At 33.0% G+C, this 19,548-nt stretch overlaps 1 protein-coding gene across 3 annotated transcripts; it reads left to right on the forward strand.

The window, feature by feature from the left end:
• Positions 1-865: 865 nt before the first annotated feature.
• LOC143083090 (L-fucose dehydrogenase-like) lies at positions 866-13,596 on the forward strand. Of its 3 annotated transcripts, XM_076259300.1 has the most exons (9): positions 866-981; positions 1,139-1,177; positions 2,239-2,336; positions 3,945-4,011; positions 8,054-8,145; positions 8,350-8,454; positions 10,065-10,132; positions 10,637-10,733; positions 13,274-13,596. In XM_076259300.1, exons 1-9 carry the CDS (start codon positions 897-899, stop codon positions 13,421-13,423), a joined length of 801 nt encoding a protein of 266 aa, XP_076115415.1. In that variant the 5' UTR covers positions 866-896; the 3' UTR covers positions 13,424-13,596. The 3 variants fall into 3 exon arrangements, with proteins under 3 accessions (XP_076115415.1, XP_076115417.1, XP_076115416.1); XM_076259302.1 differs by lacking the exon at positions 8,350-8,454; XM_076259301.1 differs by lacking the exon at positions 1,139-1,177 and having other exon boundaries at positions 877-981.
• The last annotated feature ends 5,952 nt before the right edge of the window (positions 13,597-19,548 follow it).

Raw genomic sequence — 19,548 nt, forward strand, 5'->3', positions numbered from 1 at the left:
TTTATGGTACATACAAAGTTGGTGTTGCTTTACGGAAAAGACGAAAATGATTTGGTTTTGTGATACAGCCAACATTATTTTTGCTTTATGGTACAGTCGAAGTAGTTGTGATTTAATGTTATGCTGATCTGTAGAGGACTTTCCTCTTTCGTGTATGTTCTTTACTACTAAATTGCTGAATTTCGTCAGTGATCGTTATTGTTATATTTCAATGTTATGTCATTTTTAGAAGTTTGTTTGTATTGCGGATATTTGAAACCTTCTTCTTCTTCTTCTGTAGTAACAAGTTCGTTGTATTATTGTTTGTGGACAAAATGACCATTTGTAACTTTCTTTTCAACAAGTGAGGGCCATTGAAGACTGTTCATCATGGATGTATAAACACTACTGGTGATGTGGTAGTTGTTACATACATAACGGACACGTCTCTGTACCGTTTCTAGCTATTATTATTCTGTTGTGTGTGGATCCCATAAACTACAGGCGTATTCAAGTTTTGGTCTAACTATGGATTGGTATGCACGGGTATGCACGGGATTTGATGTTGGTATTTGATACTTTTAGGTTTCTCTTCAGAAAGCCAAGAGATTTGTTTGCATTTGATATCATAATGTCATCTGCCTGCATTATAAACTATAATACATAGAGACTGCATTAACTATGTTAATTCCTTTAAGAAATGCCTGGTGGATTTTCTTTATGTCTTTTTAATTATACATGTATATTTCATTAAGATCAATTCCATGATGTCCGATCTAGAATACAGAAAAATCTTCTATTTTTTTCATTTTTTCCATGGCCTGATACTTAAATTATCAACAAAGTTCGAACGTGATAAATATTTCAATTATGATCATGATGAGTTTCCATACTTTCTAAATTTAATTGTTCAAAGTATGTCAGGTCTTCGTTATAAAGAGAAGATAGCGTTGGTGTCAGGAGGGTCTAGAGGAATTGGCAAAGGATGTGTAGAGGTCTTCGGTAGGTTCAGTTTGTAATTTTATTGACTAAAAATTCTACAGGCATCGACGAAACAAATTATGAACGGTCATTTTCAAATTGTATCCTACCTTGGGATGATACTCAGTAAATATGGCATTGTAATTTAAATTATTCTTATGTTTTTTGAATTTTTCAGTTGAAAATGGTGCACATGTTGTTTTCTGTTCAAATGATGGTAAGGATTCTATACTTTATTTTTATAAGCACCTAACGTAAGCTACTCAGTATACATGTGTATATATATCGTAGATCCGCGATATGTTTGTAAACAAAGCATTTTACGGAAAGCAAAATAAGTCATAATCCTCAAGTGATTTACAAACTTTTTAAATTTTGTTTCTAAGCACACTTTTGTCAAAGCGAGTACTTAATCGATTGATTTTAATATATTTTACAATAAATTAAGACACCCACCATCTTGTGTATGTGTGTTCAGGTGGTGGTGGTGATGGGTTTGGGTTCGGGAGCTATTTTTCAATATTAAGATCCAGGAACATGTTCTATATTTTGAAACTGTATGTGGAATTTATTTTTTTCTGTAGATTTCAATGGAAACAAACAATTTTATTCACTTTTCTTCTAAAACAAATATTTTTTCAAGAAATGTACTAGAATCAAACAATTTATTTAAAAAAAACCATATCCTGACAAGTTGAAAGATGAATGGTTGGTGGCTTAGTTCGCTAGTTCTAACAAACGAATTAAGGTAATTAATACTGTCAGTACAACATAATTCCTTAATTTTGGTACAATAAATTAATCTTCTCATGATATATACAGTGCCAAATATTTCAAAGCATCATACGTGCTACTATTGCATTACAACGTGACCTCAAGCAAAGTAAGCACCACATTTTTATTATCGATTTGGTTATGCTCAGTACCGTGACTTGAGATATTGTTTTAAAAAAATGACTAGTACAAATATGTAAAAAGAAACACTATTCAATTAAATTTTTTATTAATCATCGACAGAACTTTTGTTTTTCTTTTTTAAAATATTTTATATGATAAACATAATAAAATTGAATAACAATGCCACCCGAAGGGTTAACTTGATTGGGAGTATAGAAATATAGTCATCACTTCTCCTATTCGGCAGTAAAACCCTTGCCAAAGAGTATCGTCAGTTTGGTGACGGTGTTATTCCTACATTCGTATAATGACAGTTTTGAGTATTATTTATGACATGACACGAATGATCTCATCATTGACAAAATACCCTTTTATTCACAGAAGAAGAAGGTACACATACAGAAAGCGATTTGAATTCTAGGGGACCAGGAGAGTCATGCTTCATATATGGTGACGTCACGAAAGAACCTGACATCAAGGTTAAATGTTTACAAATGTACTAAATACAGAGACGAACATGAACAAATTATTTGATCAAATTATTGGCAAAATTTTTGCAATCAAACAACCAGTTTAGGTTTCGGTTTTTAAATGAAACTGGTTTGGTTTACCATTTCAATATAAAATTGTCGTCGTTTTATCATTGTGTAATATATCATAGCGTATGATTGTTATTTCACATTGATATTTTTATGCCCCCGCCGTAGCGGAGGGGGCATTAAGTGTTACCCTTGTCCGTCTGTACGTACGAACGTCCCAAAGTTGGTTTCCGTTCTCTAACTTTAGTTTGCCTTTACCAAATGTTATCAAACTTATACACAATGCTTATTACCACAAAACACAGATCAAGTTTGAATTTTGGTGGCGTCATTTTAACCGTTCTAGAGTTATGCCCCTTTACAAATGGACAAATTGCTGATTGTTTTGTGTCCGTTCTCTAACTTTAGTTTGCCTCAACTCAATGTTATGAAACTTATACACAATGCTTATTACTACAAAATACAGATCAATTTGAATTTTGGTGGTGTCACTTTAACCGTTCCAGAGTTATACCCCTTTACAAATGGAAAAATTGCTGAATTTTTCGTTTCCGTTCCCTAACATAAGTTAACCTCAACCAAATGTTATGAAAATTATACACAATGCTTATTACCACAAAATACAGATCAAGTTTGAATTTTGGGGGGGGGTCACTTTTACTGTTCTAGAGTTATACCCCTTTACAAATGGAAAAATTGCTGAATTTTTCGTTTCCGTTCTCAAACTTAAGGGCATACGATACAGTTACAGGGGAGGTAATGACGTTGCTAACGTAAAATGTTATTTTCGCGACGTCAAACTGTGACATATCGGGAAAAGATGCATTTTTCGACTGATTTTTATCATTCAAACTGATTTAATTTGAAAACGAGTTCATGAACCCCTATTTTTCAAAACAGCAATTTGTTTCATTTTGCAGGGAGATTATGTGACCCAAATTTTATAAAACTGTAAATAGAGGATTTTTTTTAATTTTGATAAACATGCAGCAAAAAATGACGTATTTTCCTCAATTCATGAACATTTGTTAAATGTGAGTTATTTTTGAATGAAAAATGCATAATTTTTTAGGATACTTATAAAATACAGAAATTACCGGTTATTTAACAAAAAAATATTTGTGTTTATCTTTTATAACAAAAAAGTTATGTCTTTCTTTCGAAAAAGAAATTACGGCCACAAATCTGAATTTTGAGCAAATATCCAAAATTTCGACCTCATTTTACTCAAAAAGTAGCACATGAAGGTATATTTTTTATTACATATTTGATTTAATCAGGTGAAAAATAGCCTATATGCAAATTTTCACGAACTTGTAAATACAGGATCAAAACTGTATCGTATGCCCTTAAGCATGTTAAGTTTGCCTCAACCAAATTTTATGAATCTTATACGCAATACTTATAACCACAAAACTCAGGTCAAGTACAAATTTGGGTAGCGTCACTTTTACCGTACTTCAGTTATGTCCCTTTATAACTTTATATGATATGCAAACGGGGGCATCATTTGTGTCCCATGCACACATTCCCCATTTATTTTAACAGAACATAGTTGAGAAGACAATTGAAAAGTATGGTAGACTAGATTGTTTAATTAATAACGTTGGAACACGTAAGTATTTTGCCATTCAGTTGGTGTTCTCTTCCATGACACTAATGAAACCTAATGTTAATTGGCAGACAGTTGTATTTAAATTAAAACATGCCACTTTGATGGAGGTTGTTTGGTCCCTCCCTAAGTAATGGTCCATTGATTTCGAAACTTTTGCGTATTTTTCATGTTACATTTGCGATACATATGTATGTGTCGACAGTTGTTTTACAGCAAAATGACTTGAGTGTGTAGGTAAAGGTAATATCTTTGGTTAGATTGCTTGCTAGCTGAACCGTGAAATCATTATTAGGTTAGGTATACTACCCTCCTTTAAGAGTAGACTAGTCCGACAGATAACCAATATATCTGTCTGTAGGACTAGACTACTCCGAAAAGAGGGTAGTATACCTAACCTAATAAATGATTTCACGGTTCAGCTAACAAGCAAGCTATATAACCAAAGATATTACCTTTACCTATACACACTCATGTCATTTTACTGTAATTAACTCACAGCAGGTCGAATGGACCCTGTACCTAAAAGTTTGAATTGACAAACAAATATCATGCATTCACAATATTAATCTAGTCTAAGTGTTAAAAACAAGTTGTGCACATGCTTTTTATCCGAAAAAGTTCTAAACTGAATAATAATTAGAAGTCGATTTCACACAAACAAAAACTTACGACTTCACTAAGATTGATCGTAAGTATACTGAATTGTTCATGACTTACGATCAATTTTGAGTTATTTTGTGAAACCGACTCCTGCAGCAAAAGATATCAGACCGCCACCAAAATCCCTATTTTTTAATACTAGTTCACACTAGTTAAAAATGAAATGTCCAGGAGCACGCGGGTACGGCACGTTGGGCTTCAGAAATTCTCCAAAGTTTTCAGAGTGATCGGATACATATCCCAGGACTAAATGGTCTACATGTTTATTACATATAATTCTATTTTACACTTATTTCAGACATCTTGGATTTCAAATCGCATTAAAACATACTTTTGGTAGTGGACTATATGTATATACGGATAATACGCATCATGTGAAATATCATCAAAACAGTATTTGTGCTTTATGACAAAATAAGAGCGTTGAAAACCTTTCATTGAAATACAATTTGGCCGTTGCAATTCATTAAAGAGTAGAGTTGTCGATGAGCAGAACTTTTGATTGTAATGAACGCCCCTTTCATTTTCATATTGTCAGTGTCCATTTAGAAATTTTGAATACTTCATATTCTCTTTACTATAAGGGAGCTACCATTTGATTTTTAATGGGGGGGGGGGGGGGGGGGGGGGGGGGGGGGGGGCTAGGATGAAAAATTGTGTCCTGCATTTTTTTTAGCTGTAATCTATGTCCTGCATTTTTATTTTTCACTCTGTTCGGTCCTGCCTTTTTATACGACCGCAAAATTTGAAAAATTTTCGTCGTATATTGCTTTCACGTTGGCGTCGTCGTCGTCGTCGTCCGAATACTTTTAGTTTTCGCACTCTAACTTTAGTAAAAGTGAATGGAAATCTATGAAATTTTAACACAAGGTTTATGACCACAAAAGGAAGGTTGGGATTGATTTTGGGAGTTTTGGTTCCAACATTTTAGGAATAAGGGGCCAAAAAGGGCCCAAATAAGCATTTTCTTGGTTTTCGCACTATAACTTTAGTTTAAGTTAATAGAAATCTATGAAATTTTGACACAAGGTTTATGATCACAAAAGAACGGTTGGGATTGATTTTGGGAGTTTTGGTTTCAACAGTTTAGGAATAAGGGGCCAAAAAAGGGCCCAAATAAGCATTATTCTTGGTTTTCGCACAATAACTTTAGTTTAAGTAAATAGAAATCAATGAAATTTAAACACAAGGTTTATGATTACAAAAGGAAGGTTGGGATTGATTTTGGGAGTTGAGGTCTAAACAGTTTAGGAATTAGGGGCCAAAAAGGGGCCCAAGTAAGCATTATTCTTGGTTTTCGCACTATAACTTTAGTTTAAGTAAATAGAAATCTATGAAATTTAAACACAAGGTTTATGACCATAAAAGGAAGGTTGGTATTGATTTTGGGAGTTTTGGTCCCAACAGAATAAGGGGCCCAAAGGGTCCAAAATTAAACTTTGTTTGATTTCATCAAAATTGAATAATTGGGGTTCTTTGATATGCCGAATCTAACTGTCATGACTGTGTATGTAGATTCTTAACTTTTGGTCCCGTTTTCAAATTGGTCTACATTAAGGTCCAAAGGGTCCAAAATTAAACTTAGTTTGATTTTGACAAAAAATGAATCAGTTAGGTTCTTTGATATGCTGAATCTAAAAATGTACTTAGATTCTTGATTATTGGCCCAGTTTTCAAGTTGGTCCAAATCCGGGTCCAAAATTAAACTTTGTTTGATTTCATCAAAAATTGAATGAATGGGGTTCTTTGATATACCAAATCTAACTGTGTATGTAGATTCTTCATTTTTGGTTCTGTTTTCAAATTGGTCTACACTAAAGTCCCAAGGGTCCAAAATTAAACTTAGTCTGATTTTAACAAAAATTGAAATCTTGGGGTTCTTTGATATGCTGAATCCAAAAATGTACTTAGATTTTTTATTATGGGCCCAGTTTTCAAGTTGGTCCAAATCAGGATCTAAAATTATTATATTAAGTATTGTGTAATAGCAAGTCTTTTCAATTGCACAGTATTGCGCAATGGCAAGAAATATCTAATTGCACAATATTGTGAAATAGCAAATTTTTTTTTAATTAGAGTTATCTTTCTTTGTCCAGAATAGTAAGCAAGAAATATCTAATTGCAAAATATTGTGCAATAGCAAGATTTTTTTTTAATTGGAGTTATCTTTCTTTGTCCAGAATCAACTTAAATCTTTGTTATATACAATATACAATGTATATTCACTTTTTACTACCAACTGATAAATTAAAATAATCTTTACCATTCAGTGATAACAAGCAGTTTTTTCACATCTTAATATTTTATGATGTATTTAAATGAGTAGTTATTGTTGCAAACTCCATTAGAAATTTTAATTGAGATTAGTTTTGGAATAAGGGAAAGGGGGATGTGATTAAAAAAATTGGGTTCAATTTTTCTCATTTGAAATTTCATAAATAAAAAAGAAAATTTCTTCAAACATTTTTTTGAGAGGATTAATATTCAACAGCATAGTGAATTGCTCTAAGAGAAAACAAAAATTTTAAGTTCATTAGAACACATTCATTCTGTGTCAGAAACCTATGCTGTGTCAACTATTTAATCACAATCCAAATTTAGAGCTGAATCCAGCTTGAATGTTGTGTCCATACTTGCCCCAACCGTTCAGGGTTCAACCTCTGCGGTCGTATAAAGCTACGCCCTGCGGAGCATCTGGTTTTTTTTTAGTTTATCCTGACTTTTTTTTACCTAAATTGTCGGCCTGACTTTTTTTTTTGCAAGTGTCTCATCCTGCCTTTTTTTACTCAAAACTCCTGTCCTGCCTATTTTTTTCAAATTTCATCTTAGCCCCCCCCCCCCTCCCCATAAAAATCAAATGGTAGCTCCCTAAGAGAGAGGCAGACGATACCAAAGGGATTTTCAAACTCATAAGTTGAAGACAAACTGATAACATCATGGCGAAAAACGAAAAACGACGAAAAGACAAACTGATAACATCATGGCAAAAAACGAAAAACGACGAAAAGACAAACTACAGCATACAAAACACAAGATAGAAAACAAAAGACTGAGCAATACGAACCCTACAAAAAACCGGGGTCGATACCAGGTTCTCCGGAAGGATAAGCAGATTCTGCTCCACGTATGGCATCCAACGTGTTGCTCATGTATGTACGAATTCGATAATAAGTGTCACATTCGAGGAAAAGAGAACGGGATCCTATCTGGATAGTTAGAACAAATCCGTCTTAATCTTTGAAACAAATATTCCATAACAGTCAACCATCTCGTGATGGCGTTCGTAAAATTTTCGAAGATAATTTGAAAACAAAACGTTTTCGCAAATGAATAAAATTATATATTTTTTTTTAATTTGTTATTGCTTTTTAAATATATTTAGATCCTCCCCCACATCCTATTGACGAGTTTTCGGCAGAAGATTTTAGAAAGCTTATTGACCTGAATGTTGTTAGCTACTTCCTTTTTTCTAAGGTAATTTTATTTTGTTTTCTTCGTATTGTATGTGTATAAAATTGTTTTTCAAAAAGTGTTAACACGTCTCGGTAATGATTATTTATTATTGTGTACTTGTTTTATTAATTTTAATACAGTATCATTGCTTTCTAACGACCATGATAAAAATTCAGACAATAACAGACTCTAAATTAAACACTTTTACAACGTAATTCATTTCAGTATGCGCTCCCTTATTTACGATTAACTGAAGGAAGTATAATAAACATAAGCAGTTTGGTTGGTAACATTGGTCAGGGTCAAGCAGTCACATATTGTGCCACGAAGGTAAATAACATTTTACGAAATGTTTAATATTTATAATGCAACATTTTTAAAAATTCTTTGGTTTTATTTCAAAACGTTTTGAAAAAAAGGGTTGACTTGGTATAGAAATATGAACACGTTGACTTCTCCCTTACGGCAGTAAAAACCATGCATTCTGTTGGGTGTCCGTTTGGATATTCGTGACGTATAAATAAGCAGCAAAGTGCGATATGAATAGTGATTGTAATTCAGATTACCACTGGTGTTGGGGAGCGCCTTGCTTCTACTTATTGTAGAACTCTTGCCGCAAATCTGTGAGGGGTTCGATGGTTGACTTCTATCCTTATCCAATATACACGTACCTTCTATTTTAAGTGACAGTTCCAATTTTCCCGTTGTTCATCCCGATCCAAACACTTTCCAGAACCTATGAATGATGTATTTTAAATGTTTTATCGTCCTAAGTATGCATTCCATTTTTTGGTACTGGACGTTAGGGAAAGAACAATCATCTCTTAACAAAACACCTGTCATCGTTACGATAAATATGAATGGTAATAAAGAAAAGAGCGTAACACATAGTATAGTACTAGAACACACCCGTGATATCGCGGGTCCATGACTGAATTAAAGTATATAACTATGCGCAAGCCTTATTTTAGTATTAGTACTGTCATCTGATAAAGTCATGCCGATTATAAGATGCACAATTTTCTCTGCTTTCAAATCTTTCTGTTTGAACCCGTCGAACTGGAACTTATCAATTATTGGTAATATTAATTATTTGGAAAACAAAAGGTCCTGGAATGGAGTATTTTTTAATCAACAGCATTGTCCTGTATTAGTTATAAATAAAGTTGAATTCTTTGATTCGATATTTTACGTCATGCCCGCTAACAAATTGAAACTTATTTTTAGTCCAGATTTTTAGTATTCGTATTGTTATCTTAGAAAGTCTTAGGGATTAAAATACTACAATAGGTAACAATTTTACAATTTAGTAGTGTCAACCCTGTGATTATGACCCGTGTAAATAGCATATTAATCCTGAATACACCGTTTGGTGGTGCGCCTGTCAGATGCGGAACGTACAGATAAGGTAATAGGTAACAGGTGATTATACTATTGGTATCGGTAGCGGACTCGACCCGGAACTTCTTAATTATTGGCAATATTAATTACGTGGAAAACAAAAGGGCCTGGAGTGGTGTAATTTTTAATCTACACCTGTGTACTATATTAGTTGTATATAAAGTTGAATTCTTTGATTCGTCGTTTTTACGTGATGACGGCTGACAAATTGGACCTCGTAATTTTAGTATTATAGATTAGTTATTGGATTCGTATACGTTTGTTTATTTCCGGAACGCAATTTATACATCACAATATTATGATAAAGTTTTATGTCTTCCTCCCCTGGACAATTGTAAACAGCATGAAAAAAAACGCTTAAATAGAACAAATTTGACTAAATCAAAGCGCAAAAAACTAAATCCATACCTAGAAAACCCAAGATAACGTTTACATCTTCATTAAATAAATTAATTTTCTAGCAATAAAAAGTGAAGTTTACTCATCAGTTGGTTCAGTTATCTACATGAATATTAAACCAACTAAACAAAATATTTTAGGGAGCAATCACTTCGATGACAAAGGCTCTAGCAATTGATGAATCAAAGTATAATGTTCGAGTAAACAGGTAGGTGAAGTATAATGTTCGAGTAAACAGGTAGGTGAAGTATAATGTTCGAGTAAACAGGTAGGTGAATGTTAAATAGTTGAAAAAAAACTTTATTATTTCATGACAGTCACAGTCGTATAACAATCAATAAAAGAAAACAACTCTTTATTGATATGGTCATATTTATAAATTAAATTGTTCGAAATACAAATGATTTTCTAACATAGAAAAGTTCTCCGAATGTCGGGTCCCAAATGCTTTATAACTTCGTACTTGAATAGATTTTTATTCGAACGTCACTGATGAGTATTTAAAAAAATTATAAGCCTGGTATTTTTGATGGATTTTTGTTTTTTACATTCTCGGTACAATGCCGTTGCAGCTTTAAAGACTAGAATATCGTTTGTTTACGATTTAATGTTTGTTCATCTATGTTCGGAAGGTTTCGGTTTTATGTTCATATGCTTTCGTTTTAACAGTAGTGCGTTGTAGCCTCCATATGTCTTCTTTTCTATTTTACAGTATATCCCCTTCAAACATATGGACTCCATTGTTTGATAGTTATTTGAAAACCTGCCCAGAATCCGCGGAAGTAAAGAAAGGTTTTGAGAATAATCAGGTAAATGTTATATTGTTACGTACATTAAGTTTCTTTCGTATTTATTCAAATGCTCTAATGTAAGTTTGAGTTTTGATTCATAGGCGGATCCAGGGGGGGGGGGGGGGGGGCCTGCGGCGCCCCCCCCCCCCTTTCGTGGGAAATTTGGTTGATTATATAGGGAATCATTGAAGCATGACTGGAGCACCCCCCCCTACTAGATCCGCCACTGTGATTATCAACGCTTTGATACTATAAAACTACAAAAAGAAACTTAGAAACTTATCAATGGACATTCGAACTTTATTTAGATCGTGAGTTGGTTGGATAAACTACGGAGCTCTTTTGGTCTCATACAGATAAAGAGTGGTGGTTTTTAAAGGCAAGTGCTGATGATGTAAATTCTAACGCTGTATATGTAAAGTCAAGCGCTGGAGATGTAAAGTCCAGCGCTGTAGATCTAAAGTCCAACGATGTAGATCTAAAGTCAAGCGATGGAGACATAAGCGCTGCAAATGTATTGTCCAGGACAAATGGGATAAACGTGTACCATTATGTTTTGTTTTCAAATTGTAAGAAGAGCGTCATATTACATATATATATATATATATATTAGTCAAATGCGTTTTGTTAAAATATTCTTTTTCGCATTTTTGGTCTTTTGGAAAATGTTGTTTGTGCTGTATTTAGGCCCCTCTACCAAGAAATTTGTTTTACATGCACACGTATAAAAACTGCGGTTTTTATCCAACGCAATCATAGGTTTGAACGTTTTTTTCAATTTAGACTTGTTTATATATATATGTATATATATATATATATATATATATATATATAAAGTGCCTAGAAAATCAACCTAATGACGTTAGAGTAGATCTGATTCGTAACTTCCTCCCCGAGTGCCTATAAATAGCAGCACATGACATACGTATCTATGGGAGTGTGTATTTTCAAGGCAGCTAAATCCAAGTGCAACATATACATTGAGCTGCAAAATTTTCTTATTTTCAAGGCAGCTAAATTCAAGTGCAACATAGACATTGAGCTGCACAATTTTCTTATTTTCAAGGCAGCTAAGTGCAATATATACATTGAGCTGCAAAAGTTTCTTATCATCTACATCCGATTTCACCTGGATAGATGCACGCTTGATAAAGCTAGTTGGTCTAGCGAAATAATGCGTTTATTTTCATCATTTTGTAAATATTTTAAACATTCTTATATTTACATACTAAATAGTGTGTTAAAATTGCATTGTTAGGCAATCTATATGTTGTGTACAAGATGTAAGTTTGTACAAATTATAATTTGTACAGGGTTTTTGTACAAGTTATAAGTTTTTTGACACATACCTTCTTGCACTAGGTGATACAGGTTTTATTTCTAAACTGTGTCAGTTTAATGTTTAAAATTCAAATTTATATCCTTCAACCTATCATTTAGTACCATTCTCCTTGTCCTCAAACGTGAAACGAGGATACCTGAATGGTTTAAATGTTAATTTTTTTTTCTCCTTATACCATATTCATATCCATAAAAAGTATTTTTGTGGTCTTATGTTTTTTGTATCAATGCTCAGTATTAGACTGTATCGTGTAGTTGTGAAAATTTCACAGAAATATGCGAAACAAAAGACTGTGTTCTTGCATCATCCATTTGTGTTACGCAGTTCATAAAACACTTATAACTTGTACAAAAAATCTGTACAAATTACAATTTGTACGACATTACAACTTGTACACAACATTATTATATATATAGTGTCTAAAAATAACAACAATCAACATTCAATCTATCTAGGTGTGGATCAGTTTGTAAATAAACTGATGCAGTTACTAAATTAAATTATATAAGTGTCTAAGAATGTAACTTTAACACACTAATGAGTGTTATAAAATTAGTTGTTATACTTTATATATTATTCACGCAATATTTCATTAAACAAATTAGCTTCATCGGGCATCAATCAATATGTTAAACTTTTACACGAATTTTGTGTAGCTCAAGCTACAAAGATATTTTTTTGTCATGCATCCGATTTCACCTTGATAGATGCACACGCCCGATGAAGCTAATTTGTTTAGCGAAATATTGCGTGAATAATATATAAAGTATAACAACTAATTTTATAACACTCATTAGTGTGTTAAAGTTACATTCTTAGACATTTATATATATACATGTATATATAAATCAAAATTCGAAAAATAGAAATACTATAATGTATATGTATATAATTATTCAGTACAACACCCGGGTGTAGACACCTGTATATTATAACTATATTATCGCACATTAGGGGGGCATATTATTTCGCATACTTATGTAAAAAAAAAACACGTCCAACGAGAACTTAAATTGCATTACGTTGCCATTCGAAAGTTTGAAAGATTTATGATTAGTTGTGCTTTCCGTATATAAAGCAATGTGATCAAGAAAAAATCACAAGAAAAATACATAGAAGAAAGACAGCCAGTGCTTTTGTCTGCTGGGTATATATTTGAGTATACCTAGAATATTAATCGTTGTTTTATTTTATATATAATGATTGTCTTTTTCAGTTATTAGGACGATTTGGTACAATACAGGAAGTTGGACGCGCGTGTTTATTTTTAGCAACTGACGCAACATTCTGCACAGGAATTGAAATTAATATGAGTGCTGGTGCTGAATTAAACTATGCCAACAAAAATATGAGACCGACGATATGAAACAGTTCCTCATTATTAACACCGCATACACATGTACAGATTGATCTATACTCATAAAACAAATATGCAATATTTTTACGGAAAGGATATTAGTAAATGTATGTACGAGAAGCTTGCTTTTAGAACAAATAAATATGAGTTTATGATTAAAACATGTCTGATAATGATTCAAATATTCATATTTATTTTAAGATGACGAATAAAGTATGATATCACATTAGAAAAGGACAAACATCATAAAATATTATAATGATCGAACATGAAGAGGATTGTTACACGTTTGTACCCGTATTACATGACAGTTATGTCAACGACGATTTTCAAAATAAACAATTTGAAGCAACTGAATGCATTAACTTTTCAACACGGTAAATAACATTAGTTAATTCTTTAGAAATTTTGTGTGTCTAAGCGTTTTTAAGGAGTTACCATCATCAGGAACGCTTAAATTCCAAAATTATAAAATTCAAAAGCATTTACACATCCCTGCTTTGAAATTTTTGAATTTTGAGTCCAGTAGTCCGCACTGGTGTTGACATGATACATCATTGTAATGGTAATTTTATGTAAATTTTTCTGTTTAAAAATTTTTGTATCATTAGGTTTTTCTACTCCAGGCATACATGGCCTTAACCGTATTTGGCAAAACTTTTCTGGAATTTTTTGTTTGCAATGCTCAACGTGTTTGATATGACATTTTTTTATCCGCGCGCCACTGATGAATCTTATGTGGACGAAACGCTTGTCTGGCGAAACAAAATATAAGTATGGTGTCTATGATTATTTTGTTTCATCATTAATTGTTATAAATAACTGTCTTTCAAGCAATACACAAATGCTCTTATTAATCCGACATCAAAGATTGACAGAGGGTCAGCAATATGAATTCATTGAATTTAAATGTTTATCCGTAAAATATATGCTTACATAAAAATATATGGAATATTTTTCATTATGAATTCCAAGCTGGCAGACTTTTTGTTTTTTATCTATTTCTTTTTCTTTGACTAATTATTGTCTGCACTTTCTTTAATCCATCACATGCATTTGTACGAAGCAGCTGGCCAAAACCTTGCGTTGAGTGTTTTGAAAACTATATGACCTGCTAGCCCCATGTCTGAAGTAGTGCTTTAAGGTCATTACAACATTCGCATATAATGGTTTTCAATATATATTACAGCAGATCAAAAGGCGATTGGGATAAAGTAATAAATTAAATGTCTTCAAATTTTATTTATTTGTTTTTAAAGTCATGTTTTAACGAAACTCTTTCTGGTTTTTTGTTTGTTTGTTACACATTATATTGAGGCTAACATGAAAATATAGATACTTTAAACGGAAATTTGCAGTGATGGTAACATTATTGAAAACGAAGGATCATGGCCTTTATATCAGATTTAATCTTTCATCTCAAGTTGTCTCTGCTTTGTAATCTTGTTAGTTTCAGCGTTTCAATGTTTGCGTAAGGTTTTGGAATCCCAAATAGTTTAACCCCAAAAATAACTGAAGAAACGTGTTTTTCCAAATGCACATATAGTGCATTACAATTGGAATTGTTAAATGTCATAGAGATTTCTACTTCATCATAATCAATGTTGGTGAACTGTTTAACAATAAACACATAGCTACCAAGGCCAAAATTTCTCCACGCCAGACGCACGTTTTGTCTACAGCAGACTCATCAGTGACGTTCGAATCAAAAACGTAAAAAGACCAAATAAAGTAAGAAGAGGACCCAATTTTCCGAGAGGACATCAAACCAGTAGATCAGTACTTTTCTGACTTGCAATATACTTAATTTACGTGAGAAGAAATTGATGATGTTTAACAAGGACGTATAACTAACATCTAATATACGTCCTTGTGTTTAATTAGTATTTTTTTCGTTTAATGCCCAATGTCTTTAAAGTGACATCGTGTATGTAGATCTGTCATTTCCGAAGATGTTATGTTAATATAAATGCGAAGATAAACTGTTCTGTTTTGAATTGACGAACATATTATTATCTTGGGACCTTTATAGCTTACTATTTAGTATGAGATTTGCCTAGAACTAAATTGAAAAGGATAAATTACTTCTAGTGTTACACGATATCACTACTTTTTATCCGTATAGAAAATGGTTGATATATAATTGTTTCATTTGCTGCACTAGATTAGATCTAAAATTCGTATATTCCTCTAAAATTACATAAATAAGAAATTGTAATAGTAAAACCCCGTTTTTCATTAAGCTGAATTATAATTTAACGCCTTCTTACTTTGAAAAAAAACAACATAAGGGTACATGTGCATACCGTTACAATAGAATAGGCCACGTCAGTTGTATGTTGAACGACGTAAGAGATCAAAACATGAATGTGAGTGTTGCTATAAAATTCAACAAAAAATGCAAAAAGTAGTCGACTCTTGTTCACTTTTGATCGTAAAAGCATTCGACATTTAAGAATGTTTTGCTTCATCAGTCTAAATGACGGCTTTCTCGACGATTCTCATAGAACCGCTTCGAGCGCATACAGTTATAATTGATTCATATTAGATTCGATATAGCTGATTCATGTCATGCTCTTTGTTCATTTAAACATCAGAGGCTTTATTTTTATCAATATTTTACACTTCCCTAAAGCTCGCTAGCTATAATGACACTGCAAACAATAATGCCTTACTATGTTAACTGCAAGCATTGTGCATCATGACATGAACGAATTATTTCTTTATCAATATCAAATATGGGTGCACTAATAAGTTAAATTAAAAAAAAGCTTCTTGTGACACTTCAATACTTCGTGTGTCTAAACCTTTAAACTCTTTTCCCCCGGCCGAGAAAAAGTCGTGAATAAATTGACCAAATTAAAGTAAGAAACTACAAAAGATCACCAAATTTACCAATATTTACATATTTTGAAAATTTTGCGATAGGACAATTCATATTTATTGTAACGGTAAAAGGTGTTTTTAAACAGACGTTTTTTATTGTGCTTTTTGCCTAACGTTTAGTGCCAAAAATAGTATGAATACCGATAAAAATGTAACTACATGAAATACATGTAAAAAGGTTCTACAAAGTGTTTGGATCAGGATGACGACATGAAATTTGGGACTATCATTTGAAATAGAAGGTACTCCTAAATTAGGTGATTATCTTTATCATCCCCATTCCAATCGCACTTGGCTGCTTAATTATATACCCCGGACATCCAAACGGACATCCCACAACATGCATGGTTTTGACTGCTGGACTGGTAAAGTTCATGTGTTTATATTCCTATACACAGTTAACCCTTGCAGTTAAAACGTTTTGAAGAAAAATACTGTATTATAAATATTATTCATTCCGTAAATGTTATTTACCTCAGTGGCACAATAAATGACAGCTTGACCCTGACCAATGTTACCAACTAAACTGCCCATGTTTATTATACTTCCTTCAATTAATCGTAAATGAGGGAGCGCATACGGAAATGAGTTATGTACACAACTGTTGTTGAATAGTGTCAATTGCTAAAAATAAATATACATGCACATGTAATACGAAAAACAAAATGGAATTCCCATAGGAAAAAGAAAACAGCTAACAGCATTCAGGTCAATAAGTTTTCTAAAATCTTCTGCCGGAATCTCGTCAATAGAGGGAGCATTAGGAGCATCACAAATGGAAAAATCAAATAATCTATAGTTTCATTGATTAGAGAAAACGTAATGGTTTCACATTATCTAATGATAATAGGATAATAGGATGTCTTAAGACAACTGTGCGGACACCATCACGAATTGGTTGACGGCCGTAAACACAATCCCTCCTCTCATTTCGAATGTGACACCCTCAACCACGCGACTTGTCACCGAACTTGTACTTACATAAGCAACACGATGGGTGCCACATTTAGCGCAAGATCTGGTAGCCTTTCGGGGCACCTGAGATCGTCCACGTTTTTTGGTGGGGTTCGTGTGACTCAGTCTTCAGTTTTCTATGTTGATTTTTGTAGAATGTATAGTCTGTCTTTTCTTCGTATTTCGTTTTTTTGTCATGGCATTATTAGTTTGACTTCAACTTATGAGTATAAATATCCCTTTGGTATCTTCCGATTGTCTTTTATAGTAGAAAGCAAAACTTTACGACAAAAGAGATGATTTCAGCTTCCCAATTGTGAACTTTCCGTTTCTATGTAGCAACATTCATTTCAACAGCGCATGCATACGGAGTATATATCTCCCAGTTGATAAGATATTCCAGGGCTTGTATTTCCTACCATGATTTCCTTGATAGAGGGTTGTTGCTCACAAGGAAGCTATTAAACCAAGAGTTCCAAGTGATGAAGTTGAAATCATCCCTTCGTAAATTTTACGGACGCCATCACGAGTTGCTTGACCGTTATGGTATGTCTGTTTCACAGATGACAACGGATATGTTTCAATTGTCGTAACTACAATGCCGTTCCCTTTTCCCCGAATTTGACCTGCCGAATTGGACTTGTCACCGGGTGTGTACTAACATGAGCTACACAATGGATGCCACTTGTGGAGCAGGATCTGCTAACCCTTCCGGAGCACCTGGGATCACCCCCAGGTTTTGGTGGGGTTCGTGTTGCTTAGTCTTTAGATTTCTATGTTGTGTTTTGTGTACTGTTGTTTGTCTGTTGGTTTTTTTTTTCTTTTTTAGCCATGGCGTTGTCAGTTTATTTTTTACTTATGAGTTCGAATGTCCCTTTGTTATCTTTCGTCTCTCTTTTATAGTAAAGATAATATGCAGTATTCAAACGTTTCTAAACGGGCACTAACACTTTGAAAAGGAAAAGGACATTCACTCCGGTTAAACGTTCTGCTCATCGATAAATCTGCCATGTGACGTGGTGTAAGGGCCACAATTTATTCCAATAGAAGGTTATCAAAGCTCTTTTTTTGTCACAAAGCATTTATATACATATAGTCTCCTACCAAAAGTATGTTTAATGGCGATCTGAAATCCAAGATGTTTGAAATAAGTTTAAAATATAATAAGTTTATGTAATAAACATGTATATGTTACAGGCATTTTCCTAATTCAGGCATTTTGTAAAATGCCTGAAAACTTAGGGCGTTGTCTAAAATGCCTGTAAGAATTTTCTCTATCCTACATACCTTCTTGTCAAGCGGCAGTCAAAATTCTTGCCCTTTATCTGATCAATCATTTGCAGAAAGTACCCTTTTTAGTCATTATCAATTTGTTCTCGTTGTAACTAAGCATGAAGAATTTGCTACTAAATGAAAACAAACAACAATTAGTCAATCAAACAACATCCTTCTTTTTCTCTGCTTCATATTTCACACTTTTGTTTTCAATATAGATTTTCTAAAAATTCGTTTGTAAATTTTGTTTAATTGTAAGTACAATTTGTCCTTCTGTCATTAAGACAAGAATATCGTAATATCGTAATATAACTATCTGAAATACAAAGTAAGTACAAACTTTTACTAAAAAGAATCTATCATAGACATATCAGCTTTCTCAGCTGGTATTTGAAAAATAAGCTTAATTTTACTGTACCATAAGGCATTTTCTTTGAAAGATGTTGTGTTTTGGTCATATCTCAATGATATTCTTTTTTTACAAATTACCTGAAACTGAACAGGCAATTTGTTGAATTTATTTTAAAATTCCATAATTTTACAAAATGCCTAGATATTCTTAGTCATTTTGTATAATAGCTTTTATCAATTGCTTGAAAATTCAGTCATTTTACAAAATGCCTGTAACATATACAGATAGACAAATTTGACCTAGAATAGGTTTCATTGACTGTATGAGGGGATCACTCTATAAAATTTATATATATATATATGTGTACGACTGAAATATATACGTAAACAAAACAAATTGAGTATAATCGTTTATGAAAGTGTGAAACAAATCAAACGGTAATAGGTCGATTTGGAACAATACAAGAAACCGTTCGTGCATGTTTATATCAGCGAGCAGTGGTGCGGAACTTAGATGCGGCAACAAAATCAGGAAACAGCAAAGCGTTTAAGCATGTCTTAACTTTTATATTTTGAAACTAGAGGCTCTAAAGAGCCTGTGTCACTTACCTTGGTCTATGTGCATATTCAACAAACACTGTAGACGAGAATAGAATTCAAGACAAAAA

This window comes from Mytilus galloprovincialis, chromosome 7 (assembly GCF_965363235.1).
Source record: "Mytilus galloprovincialis chromosome 7, xbMytGall1.hap1.1, whole genome shotgun sequence".
Classification (NCBI taxonomy): Eukaryota; Metazoa; Mollusca; class Bivalvia; order Mytilida; family Mytilidae; genus Mytilus; species Mytilus galloprovincialis.

Bases quoted from the DNA above. Each gene is read 5' to 3' on its own strand.
- LOC143083090 (XM_076259300.1), top strand. From the start codon at position 897: ATGTCAGGTCTTCGTTATAAAGAGAAGATAGCGTTGGTGTCAGGAGGG. The intron at 4,012-8,053 runs GTAAGTATTTTG...AAATATATTTAG, and splicing joins AATTAATAACGTTGGAACAC to ATCCTCCCCCACATCCTATT. The intron at 8,146-8,349 runs GTAATTTTATTT...AATTCATTTCAG, and splicing joins GCTACTTCCTTTTTTCTAAG to TATGCGCTCCCTTATTTACG.